The 25,389-nt window shown below is 48.0% G+C and overlaps 1 protein-coding gene across 5 annotated transcripts in view; it reads right to left on the bottom strand.

Annotated features, from left to right (window-relative positions):
* Positions 1 to 6,784, bottom strand: part of PPP2R5C (protein phosphatase 2 regulatory subunit B'gamma) — a 149,908-nt gene extending 143,124 nt beyond the window's left edge. Inside the window, exons 1-2 of one of the 5 annotated variants that reach the window (XM_036263527.1) lie at positions 6,754 to 6,784; positions 5,828 to 5,893 (exon numbers count right to left, since the gene is read on the bottom strand). In XM_036263527.1, the coding sequence (XP_036119420.1) occupies positions 5,828 to 5,893; positions 6,754 to 6,780 (93 nt within the window). In that variant the 5' untranslated portion in view covers positions 6,781 to 6,784. The remainder of the gene's footprint in view (positions 1 to 5,827; positions 5,894 to 6,753) is intronic. The other 4 variants (XM_036263544.1, XM_036263553.1, XM_036263534.1 and 1 more) reach the window with 4 other exon arrangements.
* Between the last annotated feature and the right edge of the window lie 18,605 nt (positions 6,785 to 25,389).

The raw sequence follows: 25,389 nt of genomic DNA, 5'->3' as shown, positions 1-25,389 counted from the left end.
GCTCCCCCATATGCAGCAGGGCGCCTCTCCGCCATCACACACTTCCTGACTCCAGGCCCTAACAAAACTAGCATATACAAAGAAGCATCAAGTTAAACTGCTGTCTTCAAGGACTTAATCTAGTTAGGGAGGCAAATCACTGGTAAATGAAGGTGTCCCAGGCAGTACAAATGATAATTAGTAGAGCAAATAATTGCTACTCAAATTCAGAAGATGGAAAAAAACATGGCCCAAGATGGGTAGAAAAGTTCTCCTTAAATCTCAGGATAAATGAACTTGAGTTGGAGCTAACAGGATGGAAGGATTTAGATGGGCCATATGGAAGACTAGAAGAGGAATCATAGCAGTCCTCAAAGTGGGGTCCCTTAGGCCCTTCTGGAGTCTACCATTATGACAATACTAAGACACAATTTGCCTTTATATCCTTCATTATGTCGATTTTTCTTTCACTGGCTATAAGACGTGATCAAAACAGACTGAACAGCCCTGGCCGGTTTGGCTCAGCGGTTAGAGCATTGGCCTGTGGTCCAGAGAGACCCAGATTTGGTTCCTGATAAGGGCACGTACCTTGGTTGCAGTTTGTCCCTGGCCCTCGTTGGGCTGTGCGGGTGGCAGCCACTCGATGTACCCCTTTCACATGGATGTTTCTCTCTCTTCCTCTTTCCCTCCCACTCTATCTGAACAAAAAAAATGGAAAAACGTCCTCAGGTGAGGATAAAAAAAAAACAGACTGAACGCAGGAGCAGACTCGAGAAGCCAGCTATCTTCTATTAAATTAGACATTAAAGAGATTTGCAAAAACAGAGCAATGCCATTTTCTCAGGGAATTTTTGTAGTTATTACTCATAAAAATATGCAATTTATGGTAGCATGTAATGGGTGTGTTATTTTTATGACTAGGTGAATTAATAAATATTAAAAACTTTTCAGTTTAAATTTCTATATGAAATCCATCAGACAGCTATACCCCACTAAATGAAGCTCTTTGGGGTCCTCACTAACTGGAAGACTATAAAGGGTGCTGACCTCTTCTGCTTGAGCAAAGCTGCTCGACAGGAAGGAGACATCACTCTAGGGTGTGCCTGTGCCAGGTATGAGTTACAAGTTAAAAGTCTTTGTGGAGGGTCTTTCCAGAGCAGTGTTCTCAATAGCAGGCCACTTTGCCCTCCAGGAGGCATTCGGCAATGTCTGGAGTCACTTTTGGTTGTCACACTGGAGGAAGGGGGTAGGTTCTACTGGCATTTTCTGGGGAAGGCCAAGAAACTTCCTACGGAGCACAGGACCATGGGGAAGCACCAGCCCCACACAGGTTACTGGGGGGTGGGATGCCTAGCCCAGAGTAGCAGATCTCACGGGAGGCACCCAGGGTCTACTAAGTGTCCAGCTTGTAAGCAGAACCGGAGTGGGTGCTAGAAAGGGAACAGCTCAGAAAAGAACTGCTTCCCCATTGCCCCCAAGGAGGTAAGCTCCAGGCTCCCCTGCTGTGAACTCCAATGCCTTCCCATCCCCTGACCATCTTCTCTGCAGAGCCTCCTCTTTCCTTAACAAAGCTGCTGGGGACAGTCAAGACATGACAATTAAAAGTGGGGACTTTGCCCTGGCCGGTTTGGCTCAGCAGTTGGAGCGAGGGACCTGGAACCAAAGGGTCCTGGGTTCAGTTCTGGTCAAGGGCAGGTACCTGGGTTGCAGGTTTAATCCCCCGGTGCTGTTGGGGTCCTGAGGGAGGCAACCAATTGGCATGTCTTTCTCACATCGATGTGTCTCTCTCTCTTCCTCCCTTACTCCCTTCCACTCTATCGAAATCAATAGAGAAATCTCTTCGGGTAAAGATTAACAACAACAAAAAAAGTGGGGAATTCCATTTCCTATATAATGATTGCACATGAATTTCAAAAAATGTTAAAGCACTATTCCTTGGGTCATCTTTGAGTTTCTCTACAGTCCAGTCTAGGGTTGTAAGGGAATAAGTTAGGAAGAGAATGGTAGAAACTGTGTTGTAGGAGGTCCCAAGGAACCGAATTCAGAATTGAGCCTACAGAGAGTGGCTTTACGTGTTCTGGGAGAGGGGAGTCAGAGAACCTCCTCTCCTGGGGTGATAATCACAGCTGCCTCCCCAGAAAACACACCTGCCGACAAAACGACTTTCTGTGTCTTCTTCCACCCTGGTTAAAATCCTGCTACAGAGACAAGTGACTAGAGGGTCAAAAAGGTTTTCTTGAAAACTTATTTTCAAATATATATATATTTTGGTATGTGCACCTAGTGGGAACCAAAACCCGGGACTCTCTGGTCCGCAGGCCGATGCTCCAACTGCTGAGCCAAACCGGCCAGGGCTGAAAACTTACTTTCCATAAAAATGTTATTTATGTTATGTAATGGGTATCAGTATTAGATGAGCTAATAGATATTTTCAAATTTTCAGTTTAATTTCCAAAATATGACTCTATCCCCTACACTATGGGACCTAAGCTAGCCTGGCTCTGTCTCTGAGACACCAGGGGGGTGGCAGTAAAGGGACGGGTTATAAACAGAAAGAAGTTATTGCTAAAGGTAGGTGTCAAAATGAGCTATCGAGCTGGGAGAATGGATTGTTCAGATTTCTTTACAGCAACAGATATTACGTAAGAGTTGCTGTAGAAACTTTCAAACAAAAACTAAGCTGAGGCAGGATATGTAAAATGCATGACCAGAGAACAAACTTAGACAACCTTTAATGTGCTTAAGACAAATCATTTCACAAAAAGCATGAACACTTTTTAAATGGTAATTATGGGCACAGTACACAAATTAAAAAACAAAAAAACACCATCTCATGGTCTGATCCTCCAAAACTGCCTTTAGGACTCTCTGAGCAATTTATTAAGATTCTAAATAGTCCTAAGATGTCTCGCATCTGTCTGCACAGATGCGAGTGTTACACCAAGAACAGCTGCTCAAAGACGAGTTCCTCCGTCAGCCTCCAGAGCATCCCAGTTCAAGTGGCCCGTGAGCCCATTTGTGGCCTCACTCCTTAAAAGTGTGCCATGAAATGAACCAGCAGTTAGGTACTGGGCAAAAACTTTTATTTCCAGGACACGTGTGGATAAACGAGTCAAATGTTAACATTCTATTTGGAAGAGAAAAGAAAAAAGAAAAATGTACCAGTACATATTATTCAAGAAACAAAAATTTCTAGAAAAAGGCAAATGCTGCACAGCAGCAGGTATGACTGGTATTTTGTTACACTGAAAGATATATCCTGCCACACATATTGCAGGGAAAACTTCTTTCAAGAGGAGTCCCACCTAGTCCCACACAGTACATATGGCCAAATCTGAAATTCACCAAGTCATTTAAGAGATGAGGAAACAGGGCCACAGAAGTTAGGTCACTGATTGCAGCCATGAGAGGTCAGCGTTTTCATCATCAACCCTCAGGTTGAAATGCTTCCTCTATACCACTCTATCCTTTATTTCAGGACTTCATTTCCTTACTAAAAACCCAGGCCATCAAATGTTCCTTGTTTGAATTAAAAAGTGTTTGGCAATGTAAGCCACTGGCTCCTTTTCCTGCGAGGCTAAATTATAGCCAGGACTGCAGTGTCAGGCCCTTCCAAAACGCACAGCTATATAGTAGGAACTCAACTGTAGGCCACGTTCTGGGACATGTTCTCTGTGGGGATCATACCCAAACCTGGCCAACTCACCCTGGCCGGGCACCTGTGCTGCATCTCTCTCGGGTTCTGTAGCCCCAAATGTGAGATCCATCCTAATAGAGGTGCGTTCACAGGATAAGAGGATGTGATATTAAAAAGGTTTGAACAGCAACATGGGAATAACAAACCGATTTGAATTGTTCAGGTTAAAATATTCAAGTTCAGGGGTAATACTGAGAGGCAGGAGGAAAAAAGTGTGCAGTAATGGCTTAATGCACCTGCCTGAGTCAATCATGTTTGCTAAGTGGGCGGAACTCGACATGAAGAAGCGAGACGAAGACTAAGGGGAGAAAACAACAATAAAAAAGTAAGGTTCGACTCAAAGTTCAGATGAACTAAGTGCCTTAATTTATATCCCTGCAAAATAATTTACACAGTCATCTGCCTGGTGTCATGCTTAACGTGCCATGTTGCCTCCTTATGAGGAAGTAGTGAAGGGCCCAGTATTTCAGTATTTTTCAAGGGTAATTTCAAGCTCCGTAGCTCCAGCTCTTAAGACAGAGCGGTAGTGCCAGAAAAATACAAAAATACTGGGGCATTACATCAGACACAGTGGGCCACACCTCAAGTCTTTAGCAACTGACAGAAACCCAACCCACCTTAAAAACATGCATTTTACATATCAGTGGTTTTGTTATCTTTCAATTACTGATGGATTTTTCAGGTCCGAACATAACATCATCCATCCTTATAGCAAGGTTATTTCCGCTAAAACAGGAATAAATGAACCATACCCGTTGATGATACTTCTTTGTGGTAAGAACAGTGAGAGGAGCAGGTACGTGAGCAAGAAAAGCTTGGGGAGCACTAGGAAGTCTTAGCAGTTTTAATAAAGATCCACAAACTAATAAAAAGAAAAAAGCATACACCTTTTTGGAAACACTAAATTTCACTGAAGTCAATTTAGTCAAAAGAGTGACACGGAAGTAAGCAGGTCAAATGTGAGAAGGCCCCAGTAAAACTTGATTGTCTGCTGTAAGGAAAGGGCAGGAAAAGACTGGCACAACCACCCCCTGACTACCGATAGCTGAGGAATCTTTAGGACTTCTGCTTTTTGCTTTGGGGAAGGCAACAGATTTGCAGGACTAAACCACCTGCAGAAGGCTGAGGATGCACCCACTGATACAAAGATAACCTGGGGCTGACAGAAAGAAAAGACCATTGCACAGACAATGGCCACACAGAACTGAACTCATACTAATGTGGCGCACAGGAAGGGGTCAGACACTTGTAAATTAACGTCATCTGTGATAAGACCAGAGCCCTCCAGGATCCGGCTCTGCAGGAGAACCAGAACACTACATCAAGCAGTTTCTCTGCTCCCCGTGATTCAAAAGGGCCTATTAGCTCTGCCCGGCTCCAGACAGCTCCTGGACACTTAGCCTGAAGTGCTCCAGTTCAACAACTAGTCACAAGGAAGAAAAGGCGAAGCCAGAAGCTGGCTCTGCAAATGCTCTCAAAGCACAACGGCGTCAGGGACGACATCAACCCCACCGGGTAGACACAATCCCCACCGGATAGACACAATCCTCACCGGGCATTCCAGCTGGTCTGCAAAGAGCCCAAAGTCAGAAAGCAAACAAGTCAGAATTGGCCAATACAGACAGAAAGAAAATGTGAAAGATAGAAGACTGTACAAAAATACCCAAACGACATAAGCCAAAATATACCAACACTGTTAGGGAAAGAGGCTAAGGGGATCAGACATCAAAGAGCTGGCCCAGGAAACCAGCAGCGCCCAGCACAGCAAGGGTGGCAGAAGGAGAAAGGGCCACTGACAGGGACCTGGTGCTCGCAAAGGAAGGAAGGGGCAGGATGAAAGCTAACGGGAACATGGACTCCGCTGGACAGATCCCGTGAAACCAGTCCCTCCCAGACAGCTGCGAGATTTGAAGTAGGGGAATGAATCTGGAAATACCACCAGCACAGAGACCCACGACTATCACAGAAACATTCATATTTACCCAGAGTAGAATAATAAAACCCAAATAACTAAAAGTTAGGACGATGCGAAACACTAGAAAAACAATCCCACAGAGGGGAAAACCCTAGGTTTTATCAGCCTCATTTTTCCTACCCGAAGTTCAAAGCTGTTCACGAAAAAGCGGAAAGTGAAAATTTGAGAATACGTACCTCTGGTTCCACTATGTCTTGTCCTTCTCTTGAATTTTTCCCACTTTTCCCTGCTTTTGGTATCTCCTGGGAAACATCAAGCAGAATTAATTAGGCTTCTCCAAGTTTTAGACTGCTAAACAGCAGATAAATCAAAATGCAGTTTTAACGCTGATTTGTACAATTTAAGACTTATGATAGTTTCAATCAATGCCATCAAGAAAGTCTCCAATCACACTGTCTAGTCAGAGAGAAATATATCGCGACGCCACCCTCCCCCACCAACTCAAATTCCCCTTGTTTGATGTGTTTGGGGTTGAAAACTTTAGGCAGAAACAGATAAAAGCACATTTATACAGTGCTGTGGGCATCTGGAAAGATCCACCTCACCTCGTTCTGCCCCCGGAGCGCAGCCCGGCGAAGGGGATTTCTGGGGTGACACCCAGACGCTCAGGGCCCCACCTGAAGCAGCACCCCTGCCATGCAAACGCAGCGCACACGCTCACAGCCACCCGCCGCCACCCGGGCGGCCCTCGGGAGAGCGGACCGTTCTTCATAAGCACTAAGCGGGGTCCATGCGCTCCCCTTCTCCCCGGCCGGGGTCCCTCTGAGGCGCCTGCAGCCCCCGCCCCGCAGCCCCTGCCCAGGTGTGCGAGGCTGGGTCAACCACCTCCGCGGCCGCACCTGCCCCCTCACGCCCACCGCGCGCGCTGCCCCGGGCGCCCACGCCGGCCGTCAGGACCCCCGCCCCGGCGCGACCCGCCCCCGCCCCCGCCCCCGGAGCGGGCAGAGCGGCGCCCCCAGAGCGCTCACGACCCCGGCGTCGGGGGTCAGGGCGAAGGACCCCGAGCCCCGCCGCGCCCCGCTCCCGGGCAGCTCGCCGCCGCCTTCCGCGCGGACCCTTCTCCTCCCCGCCGGTCCGTCCCGTGGCCCGCGCCCCCACTCACTTTCTCCTTCTTGTTTTTATTCGGCATGGCTGGTGCGGGCCGCCGCCGCCGCCGCCCCTGCTGCCGGCCCCCCGCAGCAGCAGCACCCCCGCCCCAGCCGTCGCGCCCTCCCGGCCGCCGCCGCCGCCGCCGCCGCTGCCCGGGGACTGAGCGGTTCGCTCACTCGCGCTTCCCCTTTTCCAGGCTCCCAGAGGCTGCGGCAGCCGCGGCGGCGGCGGCGGCGTCTCTCCGCCCCTCCCCCGGACCGCCCCTCCCCTTCCCCGGCCGCCCCGCCCCTACCCCAGCCCGCCGCTACTGCGCCGCCCACCCCGCCCCCAGGCAGGCTCCGCCCCGCCGCCCGCCAGGCGCCCTGCCATTGGCTGAAGCGCCCTCACGTGCCTTAACGCTCTCCCGCATCCCGGCTCCGGGCCTTGCCCCCCTCTCCTCTGCCGCGCTCTGGCTCACGTCAGCCTCAGGCCGGGTCGTAGTGGAGCGGCAGCAAGGTTCCGGCCGGGGGACCTGAGCCGAGTCAGAGGAGGGGGCGTGGGGCTGCGACTGCGGCGGTGGGCTGGTGCCCACGGTGGAGGTGCGGGACGGAGAGGGCAAGTGAGGCGTGGAAACGGCACATTTGAAACGGATGGCAACAACTGGTGCAGCCTACGGGGCGCGGACCGCCGCGAACGGCGGCCTCCCGGCTTCGTCACCTCAGCGCCGCGGTGCTGGCCGAACTTAAAAGCGCCCGCACGCCAGGGCGCGCGTCGGCTAGGAAGCCCGGAAGTCGCGCGGACGGCTGTTTCTCTGGGCCCCGCTAGGCCCCGCCCACCGGTGCTTGTCCCGCCTCCTCCAGCGTCAGTCACGCCCACCAGCCCCGGGCCCAGCTCCTCCAGCGTAGGCCCCGCCCACCGGTGCCCATCCAGAGGCTCTAGCTGCACCAGTGGGCTTTTATTTTATTCTTTAATTTGGCTTGATCAAAAACTATGTGAGGAAACCTCCGCATTAGGAACACCAGTCACGTGATGCTGCTACCTCGCTAATAACTGGGGGGATGAGTTTACCAAGGGAAGGCTAACTTTGATATACATACTGCTTCCACAGTCTGTCCAGTGCCAAGACCCATTGCAGACCCCATGGCGGGCATGGCGACTGAAGAAGTAGGCACGAGGCAGTAAGACTCCAGCAGTAAACGGATTTCACGTGTGAGAAGCACTGGCGCAGCACCGCGATGATTAAGGAGCCGGATCTTCTTCACTGGGCGCTTGGAAATCATGGCGTTCTCTTAGGCCGCAGTTTTCACTTTTAATTGCAAGTTGCCAGGCAAAGCATTTTCGGTTTTTCTGTGCTGCTCTGCGAGGAGAAAGCTAACAGAAAAGGGAAAAAAGATCTAAGGTAGAGAGTGTCGTGGGAGGTCCTGAAAGTAAGTTCTGCCTGCAGGTGTGTAAATGTGCACTTTTAGAGGAATAATTACCGGTAAACTGCACAACCTCAAACAGTTGTATGTATAGAAGAAGTGGTTTTTGATTAGTCTTTTAAGTGGGTTAATAGTTTCTCCAAAACAAGTAGTTAAAATAGGACATGCAGAGCCATGCCCTAGTTAATTTAATAATATTTCATTAAAAAAATAAAACACATGCTATCAATGTAATAAACCCAGTATAAATCCATATAAAAAAGGAGTAGTTCAAAAACTATTAGTTTATGACCACGAAGCTCTAAGGGGGCTGGGAGCTTCTTGAGACAAGTCCCATGCCTTCAATACCCTTGTATCACAGCCCCTGATGCAGCCCTTCCTCCCTTCCTTCCTTCTCTCCTTCCTTCCTTCATCAGACATTTGCTGGATGCCTACAATGTGCAAAGCATGGTGCAAGGGATCCTGTGGTGCACAAGGCACTACCCTTGTCTTCAAGCACATCACATCCCGGGGATGGAAGGAAACAAGAACACCAGCAATCAGAAGAACATGACATGTGGCAAGTCGACATGCAGGGTGAGTGAGGGTGGTCTGCCTTGGAAGCAGTAAAGAGCACTGCACAGGAGTATTTTGTTATGGCCGGAAGAGATTAGAGTGAAGGAACAAAGGCTCCCGATCAAGACGGACTCTAGGAACCCTTACCAAGGAACTGGACTTCTTTTTGAATGCCATTCGAGGTCACTGAAGGACATTAAACTGGGAGTGACATGCTCACGTTTGCACTTTAGAAGATGTCCGTGGCAGGAACGTGGGGGTTAGGGATGAAGGTGGAGGCCAGGGGAGAAACCAGGATCTAGTTATGGTCCAGGTGTGTGCCGGTGAGACATCTCTGGCAGTAAGAGGAGGGAGGATCATAAATACCCAGGAGGTGGACTTACTCAGGCGGGAGAGAGCCAGAATGCAGGGTAAAAGGCAACACACATGACAAAGGGACTCCAGCAGATAGCACATTTTTGAGGGAATGGGATTTCACTCCTGGGACATGTTGAGGTTGAGCTGTGTCTGCCACTTGCCAGTCGAGGTGTCTTAGGTGCCGAATGGAAATACGGGTCTGTTACTTAGGACAGTGCCAGTGCATGTCGGGTTAGGTATTTATCAGGTCAATTTGAGTTTGAGGGGAAGTGTAGAGACAAGGTACCAGGAAAACTGCCTGGTCACCTACCAGCCAATGACTTGAAACCATAGTAGAGAGATTAGAACCAGCACCTCCACCTGGCACATGTGCTCCTCACTGGCCATTGGGCTGGTTTTCACTTGCCCACATTAGAGAGGGCCATCCCATAGCCAATGTCAGTTATGGAATGTTCACAGGGGACACTTGACAGGGTGCATAGCCCTGGTTGCTGTGGCATTTACAGGACCATTAACAACAGCCCTGGCCAGTTTGGCTCAGCAGTTAGAGCATCAGCCCGTGGACCAGAGAGGGCGGGGTTCAGTTCCTGCTAAGGGCATGTACCTTGTTTGCAGTTTGTCCCCAGTCCCAGTTGGGGTCGTGCGGGTGGCATCCAGTCGATATGTCTCACGTCGATATTTCTCTCTCTCTTCCTCCCTCTCTCCCTCCCGCTCTATCTAAAGATAAATGCAAAAATGTTCTTGGGTGAGGATAAAAAACAAAAAAACAACAGATGAAGCTCCAGCTCTCACAAGAAGGGATACAAAATGGGCTATCAGTGGGATAGAATGTGTGTTCATGCTCATGTTTGCATGTGTGTGCACACATGTACACATGTGCCTGCGGGCTACCTCTTCTGAGATGCCCCACCGTCCACGTTCTTAAAGACACTGCCCATATCACGCAGAACCCCCGTTTTTCAGACCCCTCACTCTTCTGGGACACTTTTCTGAGATAGTCCCTAGGAACCCAGCCATGCTTTTTCCATGTTTGGCTGCTCTGTACAGTGGAGTGCTTCCTCTATGCCTCTGAGGTGTCTCTGGGGGATCAGAGAGGTCCCCAGAGGACCTGGGCCTTTGGCAGCCACACTTGCAGACCCACCGAGCCCTGCTGCTTCACTCTGGGGAGCAGAAGTGGCCCAGCAAAGAAGGGCAGAGAAAATATGGCCCTGGACCCAGAATCAGCCGTAGTGCCCTTCCTGTGCCCACCCTCAGGAGCTCTTTCCACTTGCTTACCTTAAAAGATGCCTGTGACACAGCTGCCCACTCATGGTCTCCTCCGGGGCCACTTCAAACCCAGCCCTTCCTGCCGAGCTGCAGTTGTGGTCTCCTCGCCCCAGAGAAGCCTTCTCCTGGCTGTGTGTTTCCTGGTGCCTGGCGTCTGTGGATAAAACTGATTCCACTGTCCTTGCGGTTGGGCCCACGTCTCAGACTGTTGTCTGACCTCTTGCTGCTTCTCTTGGGCAGTCATCTCCCCCTCAGACTGGGGTGTGCTTACAAGCCCCCCTTCTCTGTCCACATCACCAGCCCCACCAGGCTCCCAGCCCCTGTGCCTCACCTCTCCTGGAAGGAGCATCCATGGCCTGGATTGGATAGTAAATTCTTCAAGATCACCCCTGAGACCTTCTCCACCCTAGAAGTTCAACTTGTCTACTCCCCCCATCTTTTCCCCATTTCATTTCCACATTTCTTATTGAATTTGGGCGTGTTTATTCAGCACTACACATTTGCCTGCAGATTTGGGGAGTAAATTTAAGTCTGATTACAGTGAAGTGACATCTCCATATAGAGGGTGCTGAGCCCAGTGCCTGGCCCATGGCACGCGCTCAGTGTGTTTAGTTGCCCTCCAGAGGACAGTGATTTGATGGGAGGTGATACTCATTCTGAGGATCCAAGGAAACACCCAGAAATCACCACTGCAAGGCCCAGGGGCACCCAGAGAGCTCTATTAGGGAAGAATAGCCTCTTGGCTGGCCCCTGAAGAGCTTTGATAAATGGCACCAGCCAGCCAGTCCCCACCGGCTGGGATAAACGCCATCGGTGCTGCAGCTCATGTCCGGAGTACTTTCTGAAAACGAAAAGGTGAGAAATCTATGAATGTTCTGAAACGGCAAGTTTCATAGATTATTGTTCTAAAACAATCTATGAAAGTTCTAGAAAAAGTTTTAAAAATGTTAATCTAAGAATTGAAGAAAAATGAGAAACAACACAATATAATTCTATGTCCGTGTGTATAGGGTGGATTACAATCCCTTTCTTTTTTCCTCCCAAATCCCTATGTCCAGTGGAGGGGCTAAGACAGGACAGAAATAACTTGGCCCAAGACGGAGAGATGTATAGCATAAGAGCATTAGCAGCCAGGATCAGGAGGTTTCAGAGGGAGGAGGGCACACCAGTGGGTGGCAGGCTGCAGAAAGGTTGCTGGAAGGCAAGGCCTTGATACACAGCTGCAGCAAGCATGCCAAATGTTGAGTTTGAGGTCTTGTCCTAAGTTTGGGGTTATTGCTTTTAACAGATGGCCCAGTCAGGAAGGTGTAACTGGAAGTAAATTATTGAAAAACCTATGAGTAGAGGCATGCAGAGGTCAAGCACGTGACCGAGGAGAGGAAAGCACACCAGCGCTGATGGCCTGGGCACTGGCCCATTCCTGTGCCTCACTGGGCAGAGGGAGGCAGTGGTGCTCCCAGGGTCTGGCTGTCACCTGCAGAACCCAGTGTGCAGGGAGGGAGGCGAGGGAGGGGGAGTAAACGTTCCTTCTCTCACCTTCCTTCCCCTCTCTCACCTATGCCTCCCACTGGCCCAACCACCTGCAGCCAGAGGGCCAGGAGGCCAGTGATGCTGCCTGGATGTTCTGCTCAACGGCATGGAGCAGGGCAGAGAAGGGTGGGCACCTTAAGTGGAGGGTAACTCTGTTTCAGGGAGGAATGGGAGATGTGGAATGAGAAGACTCCGCTTATGCGTAGACTCTGTGTGACCTTGGCTCAAACCCTGTAAATCAGTGGTTCTCAAATGGGGGGGTGGGGGTGATGCTTTCTCCCAGGGGACATCTGGCAGCGTCTGTAAACAATTTGATTGTCACATCTTGGGGGAGGTGCTACTGGCATCTAGTGGTTAGAAATCAGGGATGCTGCTAAACACCCTACAGTCACAGGCCAGTCCCCATGATGACGAATCCTCCTGCCCTGGATATCAACAGTGCCCAGGTGGAGCAACCCTGGTCTGAACCCGTGCAAAATGGATATGACAACCTGCCCTGCCTGCTCTGTGGTTACTGTGAGCACAGTAAGACAATGGGCGTGAAAGCCAGAATGACGTCTGCAGGCTTCATTTAAAAAGGAATTGTCACCCAGGCCTGTGTCGCAGAGTGGTTAGAGCATTGGCCCACACCCCAAAGGGTCAAGGGCTTGATTCCTGGTCAAGAGCACATACCTGGGTTGCAGGTTCAATCTGGGTCTGGTTGGGGCATGTGCTGGAGGCAACCAGTTGACGTGTGTCTTTCTCACATGGATATTTCTCTCTCGCCTTCCTTCCCTCCCTTCCACTCTCTCTAAAAATCAATGGAAAAAAATATCCTTGGGTGAGGATTAACAACAACAGCAACAAAAAGGAATTTGTCCATCTGGACAGAACTCTCCAGTGAGCAGAGTTCCTCCCAAGAATGTCTGTCCTAGGAGATGGGAAAAGATCATTTCAAAGGAATTGCCACTTAAGCTGTAACTGGAAGGTAACAAGACCACCTTTCTGAAAGCATTTTTAATTGAGGTAAAATACACATAACAGAAATTACCATGCTAACCATTTTTAAATGTACAGTTCACTGTTGTTAAGTATATCCACATATTCACATCCAGAACTTTCTCATCTTGCGAAACTGAAATGATTTCCCATGCTCCCCTCCCCCAGGCCCTGGTACCCACCGCTGTCCCTTCTGTCTCTGTGAATTTGACCACTGCATGTACCTCAGAAACATGGAATCCTATAGCATTTGGTTTTTGTGTGCGTGACTGGTTTATTTCACCTAGCATAATGTCCTCAAGGTTCATCCCTGTTGTAACAAGTGCCAGAATTTCCTTTTTAAAAACTGAATCCATCCCTTGGTGGCCACTTTGCTGCCACCTTGTTGCTACTGTGAATAATACTGTTAGGGGTATGGGTGCACACATATCTCTTTGAGGCCCCGCTTTTGATCCTTTTGATACACGTGGATTACAAATAACACAGCACACCACCTCATCACCCCAGAAAAGATGACGGAAGGTAACCTCAAGCCAGCCAGGAGTTGAACCTGGAATCTTCTCATCCATATCAGACAGGTTATCCATTGAGCCACTAGCCCTACCCTTTCATTCTTTTGGATACATACCCAGAAGTGGAATTGCTGGATCATATGGTCATTTTATTTATACTTTTTTTTTTTTTTGAGAAACGAACATACTGTTTACCACGGAGGCTGCATTAGTTTACATTCACACCAACAGTACACCTTGTTCCAGTTTTTCCACATCCTCTCCAGCATTTGTTTATTTCTTTATTGATAATAGCCAACCTAACTGGTGTGAGGGGATATCTCATGGTGGTTTGATTTGCATTTTCCTAATTATTAGTAATGTTGAGCATCTTTTCATAAGCTTGTTGTCTCTTTGTATATTCTCTTTGGAGATATATCTTGTCAAATCTTTTGCCCATTTTAAAATTAGTTTGTTTTGTTGTTGTTGTCGTTGAGTTGTTGGAGTTCCTTGTATATTCTGGATATGAGCCTCTTAGCTTATATATTTTTTGCAAATATTTTCTCCCACCCCATAAGCTGCCTTTCACTCTGTTGACTGTGTCCTTTAATACAAAGAAGCTTTAAATTTTGATGTAATTCAGTTTATTCTCTCTCTCTCTCTCTCTCTCTCTCTCTCTCTCTCTCTCTCTCTTACCTGTGCTTTTGGTATCATATCCAAGAAATCACTGACAAATTCAATGTCAGGGAGGGTCCACCTTTATTCTTTTGCATTTTCAGTTTTTCCAAACCATTCCATAACGAGACTGTCCTTTCCCCATGAATAGTCTTGGAACCCTTGTTGAAAACCATTTGACCATATGTGTGAGGGTCTGTTTCTGGGCACTCTGTTCCACTCAGCTGTTCTACATGTCTGTCTTTATGCCAGTGCCATGCCGTTTTGATAACTGTAGCTTTGTAATATATTTTGAAGTCAGAAAGTGTAAGACCTCCAACTTTGTCTTTTTAAAGATAACTTTGACTAGTCAGGATCCCTTGATATTTCAAATGAATTTTAAGATGCATTTTTCTATTTCTTAAAAAAATGACATTGGGATTTGGATAGGGATTGCATTAAATCTGTAGATTGCTTTGGGTAGATTTGACATCTGAACAATATTAAGTCTTCCAATCCATGAACATAGGATGTCTATTAATTTATTGGTGTCTTTCAGAAATGTTTTGTAGTTTTGTAGTTTCAAGTGTACAAGTGTTTTACCGCCTTGGTTAAGTTTTTTCTAAAGTGTTTTCTTCTTCTTCTTTTTTTAATTTCATCTATTTCTATTTACTTTATTTATTTATTTTTTATCCCCACCTGAGAGGGAGGGGGGGAGAGAGAGAGAGAGAGAGAGAGAGAGAGAGAGAGAGAGATATGTGAAAGGGACACATCGAGTGGCTGCCACCCACACGACCCAACCAAGGCCGGGGACAAACTGCAACCGAGGTATGTGCCCCTAGCGGGAACCATATCTGGGCCTCTCTGGACCGCAGGCTGACACACTAACCGTTGAGCCAAACTGGCCAGGGCTGTTTTATTCTTCTTGATGATCTTGTAAATAGAATTGTTTTCTTAATTTCTTTTTTGGGTTGTTCTTTATTAGTCTATAGAAACAACTTATTTCTGAGTGTTGATTTTTGTATCCTGGAACTTTGCTGAATTCATTGATTGAGTCTAACAGTTTTTTTGTTTAGGGGAATTATTAGGGTTTTCTACATATAAGATTATGTTGTCTGCAAACAGAGATAACTTTACTTCTTCCTTTCCAATTTGTATGTCCCTCCGTCCCCCCCCCTTTAATTTTCTTACCTAATTTCTCTGGCTAGTACTATGTTGAATAGAAGTGGTGAAAGCAATAATCCTTGTCTTGTTCCTGATATTAGAGGAAAAACGTTGTCTTTCATCGAGTAAAATGTGAGCTGTGGTCTTTTTATATATAACCATGATCATGGTGAGTTAGTTTCCTTCTCTTCTTAGTTTGTTGAATGTTTATATCATGAAGGGGCATTGAATATTGTCAAATGCTTTCTTGGGGCATCAATTGAGATAATCATTTGGTTTGCCTCCTATATTCTGTTAAGTGGTGTATTACATCAATTGATTTTCATATGTTGAACCATCTTTGAATTCCAGAAATAAATCCTAGTTGGTCATGGTGTAAAATTTTTTTTAATGTGCTGTTTTTAGTGATGCATCCCCCTCATCTTCTCCGGCACCCCCAGTCCTGCCTGTGTTCCTGCCTGCACCTGTATTGGGTTTCTCTGACCTTCTTGTCTATTAAAATCCTCATCAGTTTTCAAACTCAGCTCAAAGACTGCCCCATTTCTGATGCCTCCGAGTCTCTCCTCCTCTGGCTTTCAAAGGCACTATCTCAGCCCCTCTTTGGGAGCATTTTCTTTGTCCTCTCCTGTGGGCTGCTTACTTGTCTCCCCCTCATCTCTTACCTGTGATTTTTTACATTTCTTGTGCTAGGATTACTACGTTAGCCCAGTGTGTAGAGCAAGGCTAGATCCACATTCCACCTCCTCTACTTCCTAACTGCACCACAGGGAAGTGACTGAACCTTATGCCACGTCTGTAAAATGGGTGTGATGATTGTGCCTCCTTTATACATTGTTATGAAAATGAAAAAGAAAAGATGTGACTTTATGAATCTCTATTCCTCATGAATATATAATTCCCTTTAGGGGCAGGAATCACGGGGTATTCATCTTGGTTTCTCCCTCCCTCAGCCCTCCAAATGAGCACAGTGCCGGGTATTCAGTAATCAATCAATAAATGGTTGTGTAACTGTCAGGCCAGGTATCACATTCCTTTCATGAAAAGCCCCTCCTGTATTCCCATGGGACCTGGCATTTTTTAGCCACTCAGTAAATGTGTTTTGGATTGAACATGGGAGTGTGTTGCCCTGGACCTTGAAAACGTTTCCTCATTTATTTCTCACAGATTGGGGTGCTGTGGCCATCTGTGAGTTCATGCAGGTTTCTTTGGACCCCGAAGGAGCGAAGAACAGTGGCATGAAGGCAGAAAAGGGCCATATGCCCAGCAGATTTTCCTTGAAACACTTGGCATCTATTATTATTCACTGTTTGCAGAAAAAAGATGGCATTCTGATTTATGTGCTTGGTATTCTCATCCTCTTCATGCAGAAACCCTTCTGCCCAGCGTGACTTGACGTCCACACACTGCAGGGACAGCTTTGCCCCAAATATGTTTTTTTTCCTTCCTCCCCACTCTGTCCCTCCCTTTCTTACTTACTGAAGAATAAAGCAGAGCTCTCAAAAGGTCAGTTAAAAATGACTTACAGAGTATTAGGGTTATGAAGATTCTGTGTGATTCATCGCACGAAATGCCTTCTATCTACAGTTAGCTACACCCAGAAAATGTAGCTTCACTTCAAAACACTCTCCAAAGCCACAGTCTGCACCCATGGGAGGTGGGACGAGGCTGTGAAAGCAAAGGAGATGCGGTCACCTAAGGCCTGATATCCTACACCCTACAGAACAAGACAGGTTGGTCATGGTGCGAAATAAATGAGGCTATTTTGAGCTTCAACTATGATTACTTTTTCTGGATGTTGCCGAAGATTAGAAAATATTCAGCACGCCCATGTACAGATTTGGCCCTTGGATAGTTTGCAGCTATTACAAATCTAAAGTAAATCAAGTCTATAGGCATCTGTGATGTACCTAGTATGTGCTCGATGATTGATTAGAGCTCTGAGGGCTGGAACGGTCTGAGATGAATTCCACATAAGGGGTAGCCGAGAGAAGAGAGGAAGCGAACCAAGGACTAGACAAGTTGGCCATGCCAACCCCCAGCACTCAGGCATGGCCCCTACACACGGCGGGTGCTCATGGCATCGGCCCTTGCCCCCTCCCCAGCACCTCCGCGTGGCTATTTCATTTCAGGAAGTCAGCAGGGCAGGGGAAGTAGTGTCCTAGGGCTGTTGTAACAGAGGACCACAAACCAGGTGCTGGAAGTCTGCAGTCACGGTGCCGGCAGGGAAGGATCTGTCCCGGGCCTCTTCCCCTGGCTTGTAGATGGCAGCCTTCTCTCGGTGTCTTTGCATCATCGTCCTTGTGTGTGTTTCTTTGTTCCCGTTTCTCCTTTTCATGAGGACACCAGTCACACTGGATTAGGGCTCACCCTGACGACCTCACTTTAACTTGATTACGCATATAAAGGCCTACCTGCAAATAGGTCACATTCTGAGGTCCTGGGGGTTAGGACTCCTGTATGCCTTTTTGGGGGGTGGCAATCACAGCAGGAGAGGTTACTTTGTGACCAGCGTCCAGAGAGAGTTAACTGCTTGTCTGGGTCAGATGACTACGATGAGCCTACTTCAGAGTCTTTTGCTTGGGGACCCTGGGAGTTTCCCACGGCCTCACGAGGCCCCCAGGCAGAGGGGCTGAGACCGGAGCAGAGAGAAGGCCATCTGGGGAGGGAGTGTGGGCCTCAGAGAGGGGGGCCCTGGCAGTGGGTCGAGGTGAAACCCCCAAGATGCTGAGGCGAGCTGCTGTTGAGATGAGGTGTTTGGGACGGTGTCTGACAGGTGACAAATGCTGTGCGATGAGATGAGTGCCATGGGGTCGGGGAAGAAGGACCGGGCAGTGGACGTGCGGGGGAAAGGTGGGGAGGGACTGACCAGGATTCCGAAGGTGGAGATGGGACAGTTGAGAGAAAATAGGTCACTTCCGCCCGGCTGATGTGGCTCAGTGGTTGAACATGACCGGTGCACCAAGAGGTCGCTGGTTCGATTCCAGTCAGGGCACAAGCCAAGGTTGTGGGCCCAATCCCCAGTGGGGGGCATGCAGGAGGCGGCCAATCAATGTTCTGTTTCATCCATGTTTCTATCTCTCTCTCCCTTTCACTTCCTCTCTCTCTTAAATCAATAAAGGGGAAAAAAAAAAAAGGAAAGAAAATAGGTCACTCCCTAAATCTCGAGGGTTGCAAGTCTTGGAAGGGTTCAAAGTCACCAACCCAGCAGCTGAGCAAGGTTTTCTGGAGGCGATACAAGGAGGCAGAAGGATGAGGCACTGGGAAGGAATGAACCATAGGTTGTTCCTCTAGCCAGAGAAGCCTAAGCTAAGAGAGCTGGTGTGACCAACGTCCAGAGGGGCATCGGGCCTTTTGGGAGAGGACCCTGCCCACCACTGCCCAGGCAGCCATGGAAGCCCAGGGAGCCCTGTCTCCCTGTCTCCCCAAGCACTGTAGGTTGGCAGGCCACTGCCAGCAGAAGGGGGTGACAGACAGCATCGTCTCTGCAAAGTGCTTGTGACGGATTAGGAACCCTATGGAGGTTAGAGGCAGGTGGTGTTCTGAGCACCATTTGACGAAGCCCTGCCCTCACCCCTTATTTGGAAAACCACATAAGCCTCCCCAGTGTGTCCCAGCCAGGTTACCTCATCAGTAGGTACAGGGACTGAGCATCTCAGGAGCCTCCACAAAATTCTGGGACCAGGAAAACACCTATAGGCTTACGTTGAAGTAATGTCAATTTTTTTGTTGTTAATCCTCACCCAAGGATATTTTTTCATTGATTTTTTTTTCCTTTTAGATAGAGTGGGAGGGACGGAGGTGGGGGAGGGGAGAGAGAGAGAAACATCAATGTGAGAGAGACACATCAGTTGGTTGCTTCCTGAATGACCCAGTCCAGGGCCGAGGTTGAACCTGCAACCCAGGTATGTGCCCTTGACTGGGACTCAAACCCAAGACCTTCGTTCTGTGGACTGATGCTCTAACCGCTGAGCCAAACAAGCCAGGGCAAAGTTATGTCAATTTTATTCATTGATTAAATTGAGTATTAACATAAAGCTATCTTGAAACCAGTTGCTGGGTTAGATTTTCCTACTTTGGAAGGATCGCTGAAGACATACTACCACCCTGAAACCCAGGCTCTTGGGGGTTTACCCACAGGGCTTTGAGCTACTGAGGGCTCCATGCTGGCCCAATACCTCCAGTGGAGCCGCCTGGCGTGAGGGCCGAGGACACGAGCCCATCAGGAGCCCATCCCACACTGGGTATCTGCAATCCTGGACTTCTTGTCCCCAAACCCTCATCTAAGTCTCTTTCCAGGGTCCCTCAAGGGCTGATCACACTGCTGGGTGCATGGCCCTAGGCCCAGGGCAGGGTCGAGGACTGTTTAGGGGCAGGGTAAATGGCAGAACCAGTTGCGTTTACTGGGAAAAGTGGGAAGATGAGCTTGAACAGTGAAAAGTCGGAACTAGATTATTGCTCAAAGAAATGCATGCACATTAGTTGTATACTCCTAATTCAGATAGCAGTGGCAGCTCGGCTCACAGAGAACCATCTAGCGGCCTCACAGAGACAAAGTAAAGGAAAATGTAATAATTTACTGTGTTCGGAAGGTACATGCGGCAGATTAGGAGCCAAAGGTGGCCGCAACGAGGTCTCCCACCCCACACGCTCTTTCTTACAATGTGACAGTAGGATTCCTCCCATCCAGAGGCGGGACTTGTGTTCCCTCCCCTTGGAACTGGGCAGGCCTGTGACTACTGGGACGAGGTCGTTACCCAGCCGCCATCCTGTAAGGGAGCCCAGTGCCCATGAGGAGGCCAGATGTGGGTGTTCCGGCAGCACCGAGAGCAGCCGCGTGGGTGAGGAATTCTGCAGATGACTCTACCCCTAGCCACTGACTGAACCGCATGAGAGACCCTGAGTGAGGACCACCCAGCTGAGCCCCGTCGGCCCCCCAGAATCGAGAGTGATATAATACAACACTTAGTGTAAAATGCTCACTGTTTACATGTGACATGCTTCAGCACGCACACACAACATTGTATATTAGACACATAATTACATCTGCCCCACTCACTCTGCAGCAACGCTCTCTGAGGTGGGTGGGTGTGGGGTGCATAGACAAGCAGAACAAGGCGGAGCTGGGGCCCCAAAGACAACGTAGTGTTCATTACTTAAGCAGATGTTATTAGGCATGTTTCCCTGAGAGCAACGGTCTGCGAAATAATAAATCTGCTGATTTCTCGTCTTCTCCCTTTGCAGACTTAGTTTTTGCTCTTTGGATCCCAGCACCAATAAGAAAACTGCAGTGTCTAAATATTGAGATCCTTTCCTTCAGGAACTGTTAAGGTGCACTAGCAGAGCCACACGACTTCCTTTGCAGGGCCCCCGCTTTAGAGAGAAGCTGGGATGGCACACGTCCTCTTGGGCAAGATGATGCAGAGAGCCAGGAAGCACACCAGGCACCAGCGCGTGCCTTCTGGGTACACGATGGTGACTCATGACCTTGTTAATCCCTAGAACAACCCTCCAAGATAGTAATTATTATCCCGGTGACGTGGCCCCAGGGACATCGGGGGTGTGGGGGTGGGGGGGGGTGGATCCTGTTTGTGAGTCCTGAAGTTTTCACATCAGGGAGGCTCCTTGAAGGGAAGGAACACATTTTAGAAGACAAAGCTACTTAACAAATGTGATAACCGCCACCTCTGCCTTGGTGGGGGGTCACCCAGTGAAACAGTGTATCAGGTTTCTCTTTGGCTTACAGAACCTGGACCCACTTCAGCAGTTTTCTCTCATTCATTTCTCCTCTGTAAGGTCACAATAAAATGTCACGCTTCTAAATTTTCATTCCCCTAATCTCCAACGACATTTTCTAAGTGGGAAACCAGTTTTCTCCACCAGCCTAGACATTGCACATGTGCAGGGGTGTTCAAAGCCACATCCCCACCTCCTAGCAAATGCTGGGAACAGGGGGCATTTGGTAAGTATTTGGGAAGATACCAGTTGAGGCTGCAGGAATGAATACAATATAAAAAGAAGAATCCTTTCCCCCAGGTTAACTGGAGCCTAGTTAAGAGATGTCTGAAATGAATCAGAATATTAGCTGCCTTCTGCTTTTAAAAGATAAAAGAAGGAGGAGGAGGAGGAGGAGGAGGAGCAGGAGGAGGAGGAGGAGGAGGAGAAGGAGGAGGAGGGGAAGGAGGAGGAGGAGGAAGGGGGGAGGAGGAGGGGGAGGGAGAGGAGGAGAAGAGGTGAGGAGGAGGGGGGAGGCAACAAAGGGAGGTCAGGGTCTGGGAAGGCCCGGGAGCAGGTCAGCTTGGTTAGCCTCCCAGTCAGTGCACCTTTGAGCCTGGAAGTGATAACACTGGAAACGATAACACTGGAATTTGAATCACCTGAGTCGGATGCAAAGTCCGAGGTCTTTCTGTGACATGATAATCATCTTCCTGCCTGCTGGGGACAGCAGGCTGCTGAGTCCAATCCACAGATGTGGCATTCTCCTCGGAGGCAGGGCTGCAGGAGGGCAGTGGGGGGTGCTCTGAGCTCTCCGTGTGCCCGCTGCAGGGTGGCCAGCTGCTACCAGCTTTGCAGGGTCCTGGGCCACATACCCCATCAGAGAGCCCTCCGCAGGGCAGGTCGCTGCCACTCCTGCGTCTCCACCCCTACCTGCTGCTCCCTACCTGCCTGCCCCTGCTCCCTCCTCCCACCGCTGGAGAGCATCTAAGGGGAGGAAGGCAGGGAAAACGCGGGGTTTCTGCTAGTAAAAGCAGGTTGGGCCGGGCCGGGCCTGGCTGAGGCTGTCTGGTCCCTGCTGGGCACGAATCCCGAAGCCCATCTTCCTCCCACACACCCCGTCCACACCCCGGTGCGTGACTCATGCCTGAAGGCCTCCACGGAACAGTTCTTCCTTTTACTGTGGACCATTGCCCTTCCTCGGGTCCTCCTCTGAGCTGACACTTGGGAGAATTCAGGAAAGTGCAGCATATTAGCACAGGGCACTCAGGGATACCCCTGGGGGGCGGGGGGATGGTCACCGGTTGGGTCACCCAGGTCCTAAGCCAGGGGTTTGCAGACATTTGTGGATGTTAGAATCTCTTGGGGAGCTAGTTAAAACACAGGTTCCTGAGTCTGCTCTGGGGCTTTTATTCAGTGTGTCCGCCACCCCCATGCAGATGTCACCAAAGTATGGAACACCCTGGTCTAAGTACACTGCTGGTGGGAATGCAGACTGGTGCAGCCACAATGGAAAACAATACCGTGTTTCCTCAAAATATTAAAAATGAAACTGCCATTTGACCCAGTGATCCCACTTCTAGGAATATACCCTAAGAAGCCCAAAACACCAATCAGAAAGAATATATGTACCCCTATGTTCATAGCAGCACTATTTACAATAGCTAAGATCTGGAAACAGCCCAAGTGCCCATTAGTAGATGAGTGGATAAAAAAGTTGTGGTACAGTCCTGGATGGTTTTGCCCAGTGGTTAGAGCATTGGCCCATGGACCAGTGAGTCGTGGGTTTGATTTTGGCCAAGGGCATGTACCTTGGTTACAGTTCATCCTCGGCCCTGGTTGGGGTCTGCGGGAGGCAGCCAGTCAATGTGTCCTTCTCATGTCAATGTTTCTCTCTCTCTCTCTCTCTCCGTCCCTTCCACTCAATTTGAAGATAAATAGAAAAATATCCTCAGGTGAGGATTAAAAAAAAAAAAAAAGCTGTGGTACATTTACACAGTGGAACATTATGCAGCAGTAAGAAAGAGAGATCTCTTACCTTTTGAGACAGCATGGATGGGCCTGGAGGTTATTGTGCTAAGCTAAATAAGCCAGTCGGAAAAAGACAAGTACCACATGATCTCACTTATGTGTGGAATCTAATGAACAAAATAAACTGATGAACAAAATAGATCCAGAGACATGGAAGAAGGGAACAGACTGACAGACCTCAGAGGGAAGTGGGTGGTGGGTGGCCGGGGGGGGGGGGGTTGGGGCAGAAAGAGATAAACCAAAGAACTTATATGCATAACCAATGGACACAGACAAATAGTGTGGTGCCGCTGCCAGGGGTGGGGGGTGGGGTTCGAGGGCGGGAGTGGGGAAGAGAGAGCCAATGGGGGATAAAAGGAGGGACATCTATAATTCTTTCAGAAATAAAGATACATTTTTTTAAATGTGTAGGATTTTTCATCTTATCTTTACAGACAGCTTTATTAAGGTCCAATTGACTGACATGCAATAAACTGTGCATATTTAAAGAGTTTAATTAAAATGTTTTAATATAGACATACACACCTATGAAACCTTCACCATTAAGATAATACATAGACCCCCCCCCCCCAGTTTCCTCATGTCTGTTGGGAGTCCTCTCTCGTGCCTCTCCTGGTCCCTCGATTTGTTTTCTGTTACTATATGTTATGGAGAAGTGTCTATAAATGGAATCATACAGTGTGTACTTCTTTATGTCTGCTTTCTCTCACTCAGCATCATGATTTTGAGATTTATCTGTGGTATAGCATCGATCAGTAATTTAACATTGAACTCTGGATAAGCCTCCCTGGTCAGGTATATGATCTTTATTTGTACTGTATGTTGTTGAATTCTATTTGCTACAATTTTCTTTGAATTTTGCATAAGGTCTGTAGTTTTCCCTCCCCTCCCCTCCCCTCCCCTCCCCTCCCCTCCCCTCCCCTCCCCTCCCCTCCCCTCCCCTCCCCTCCCTTCCCCTCCCCTCCCCTCCCCTCCTTCCTGTAATATCCAGGTAGTAATGGTCTCATATAAGTTGGGAAATATTCATTCTTTTACAATTTTCTGGAAGAGTTTTTTTTTTTGTAGAATAAGTATTATTTCTTCTTAAATGTTTGGTAGAATTCACCAGTGAAGATATCTGGGCCTGGAATTTTTCCCTGAGGGTTTTTCAAAGTAAATACTATTTCTTTAACAGACAAAGGCCATGAACAGAAAATCGATAAACAGGTAATATATAGACTGATTCAAGTTATCTATTACATCTTGAGAGAACTTTGATTGTGTCAATCAAGGAATTTGTGTATTTAATCTGAATTGTCTAATTTATGTGCATAAAGTTGTCCATAATATTCCCTTATACTCTTTTTAATATTTGTGGAGTCTGTGGATATCATCTCTCTAGTTCTTTTTTTTTTTTTCCTAATGTCCATCAGTTGGAAAACCAGATACATAAATGATAGTACTCATATAACAGAACACCATTCCAAATTTTAAAAGAATAAAGTAGCTTAATAGGAAATCAGGGAGAATGTTCCCCAAGATGTATTAAGTGGAAAAAAAAAAAAAAGCAAGGGAAGATTCTGTATCATAAATTCTCATTTATGTAACAAAAAGCATTTATGTATGTATACAAATGTTAATATGTCTGCAACAACACACAAAAATGTGGCATTACTTTGGATCGCGGGCTGATGCTCTAACCACTGAGCTAAACCGGCCAGGGCAAAAATGTGGCATTATTGATGGACTCTCTTTTCCCTATTTGTTTTTTTTTTTTTATGTTATTTTTGTTATAGATGTTTCTTCTTTTTCACCCCATTGACACCCTCCTCCCCATCCCCCCCACCCTGTCCCTGGCATTGTTGTTCATGTCCATTGGTTATGCGTACATGCATATAAGTTCTGTGGTTTATCTCTTCCCACCCCCCACCAACCCCTCTTCTGAGGGTTGTCAGTCTGTACCCTACTTCCGTGTTTTTGGGTCAACCCTTTTCCTCAGACTGTTATATTCATTATATTCCACATATAAGTGAGATCATGTGGTATTTGTCTTTTTCTGCTTGGCTTGTTTCACTTAGGATAATACGTTCCAGGTCCCTCCATGTCGTCTCAAAGGATAAGAGATCTTTCTTTCTTACCGCTGCATAGTACTCTATTGTGTTCTTGTACCACAGCTATTTTATCCATTCCTCTACTGATGGAAACTTGGGCTGTTTCCAGATCTTAGCTATTATAAATAGTGCTGCTATGAACATGGGGTACATATATTCTTTCTGATTAGTGTTTCAGGCTTCTTAGGGTATATTCCTAGAAGCGGGATCACTGGGTCAAATGAAAGTTCAATTTTTAATTTTTTGAGGTAACACCATATTGTTTTCCATAGTGGCTGCACCAGTCTGCATTCCCACCAGCAGTGCACTAGAGTCCCCTTTTCTCCACACCCTCACCAACACTTGTTGTTTGATGATTTGTTGATGGCGGCCATTCTGACAGGTGTGAGGTGATGCCTCACTATAGTTTTAATTTGCATCT

This window comes from Molossus molossus, unplaced genomic scaffold (genome assembly GCF_014108415.1).
Source record: "Molossus molossus isolate mMolMol1 unplaced genomic scaffold, mMolMol1.p scaffold_m16_p_1, whole genome shotgun sequence".
NCBI lineage: Eukaryota > Metazoa > Chordata > Mammalia > Chiroptera > Molossidae > Molossus > Molossus molossus.
This window is presented reverse-complemented; position numbering and strand designations above follow the sequence as displayed.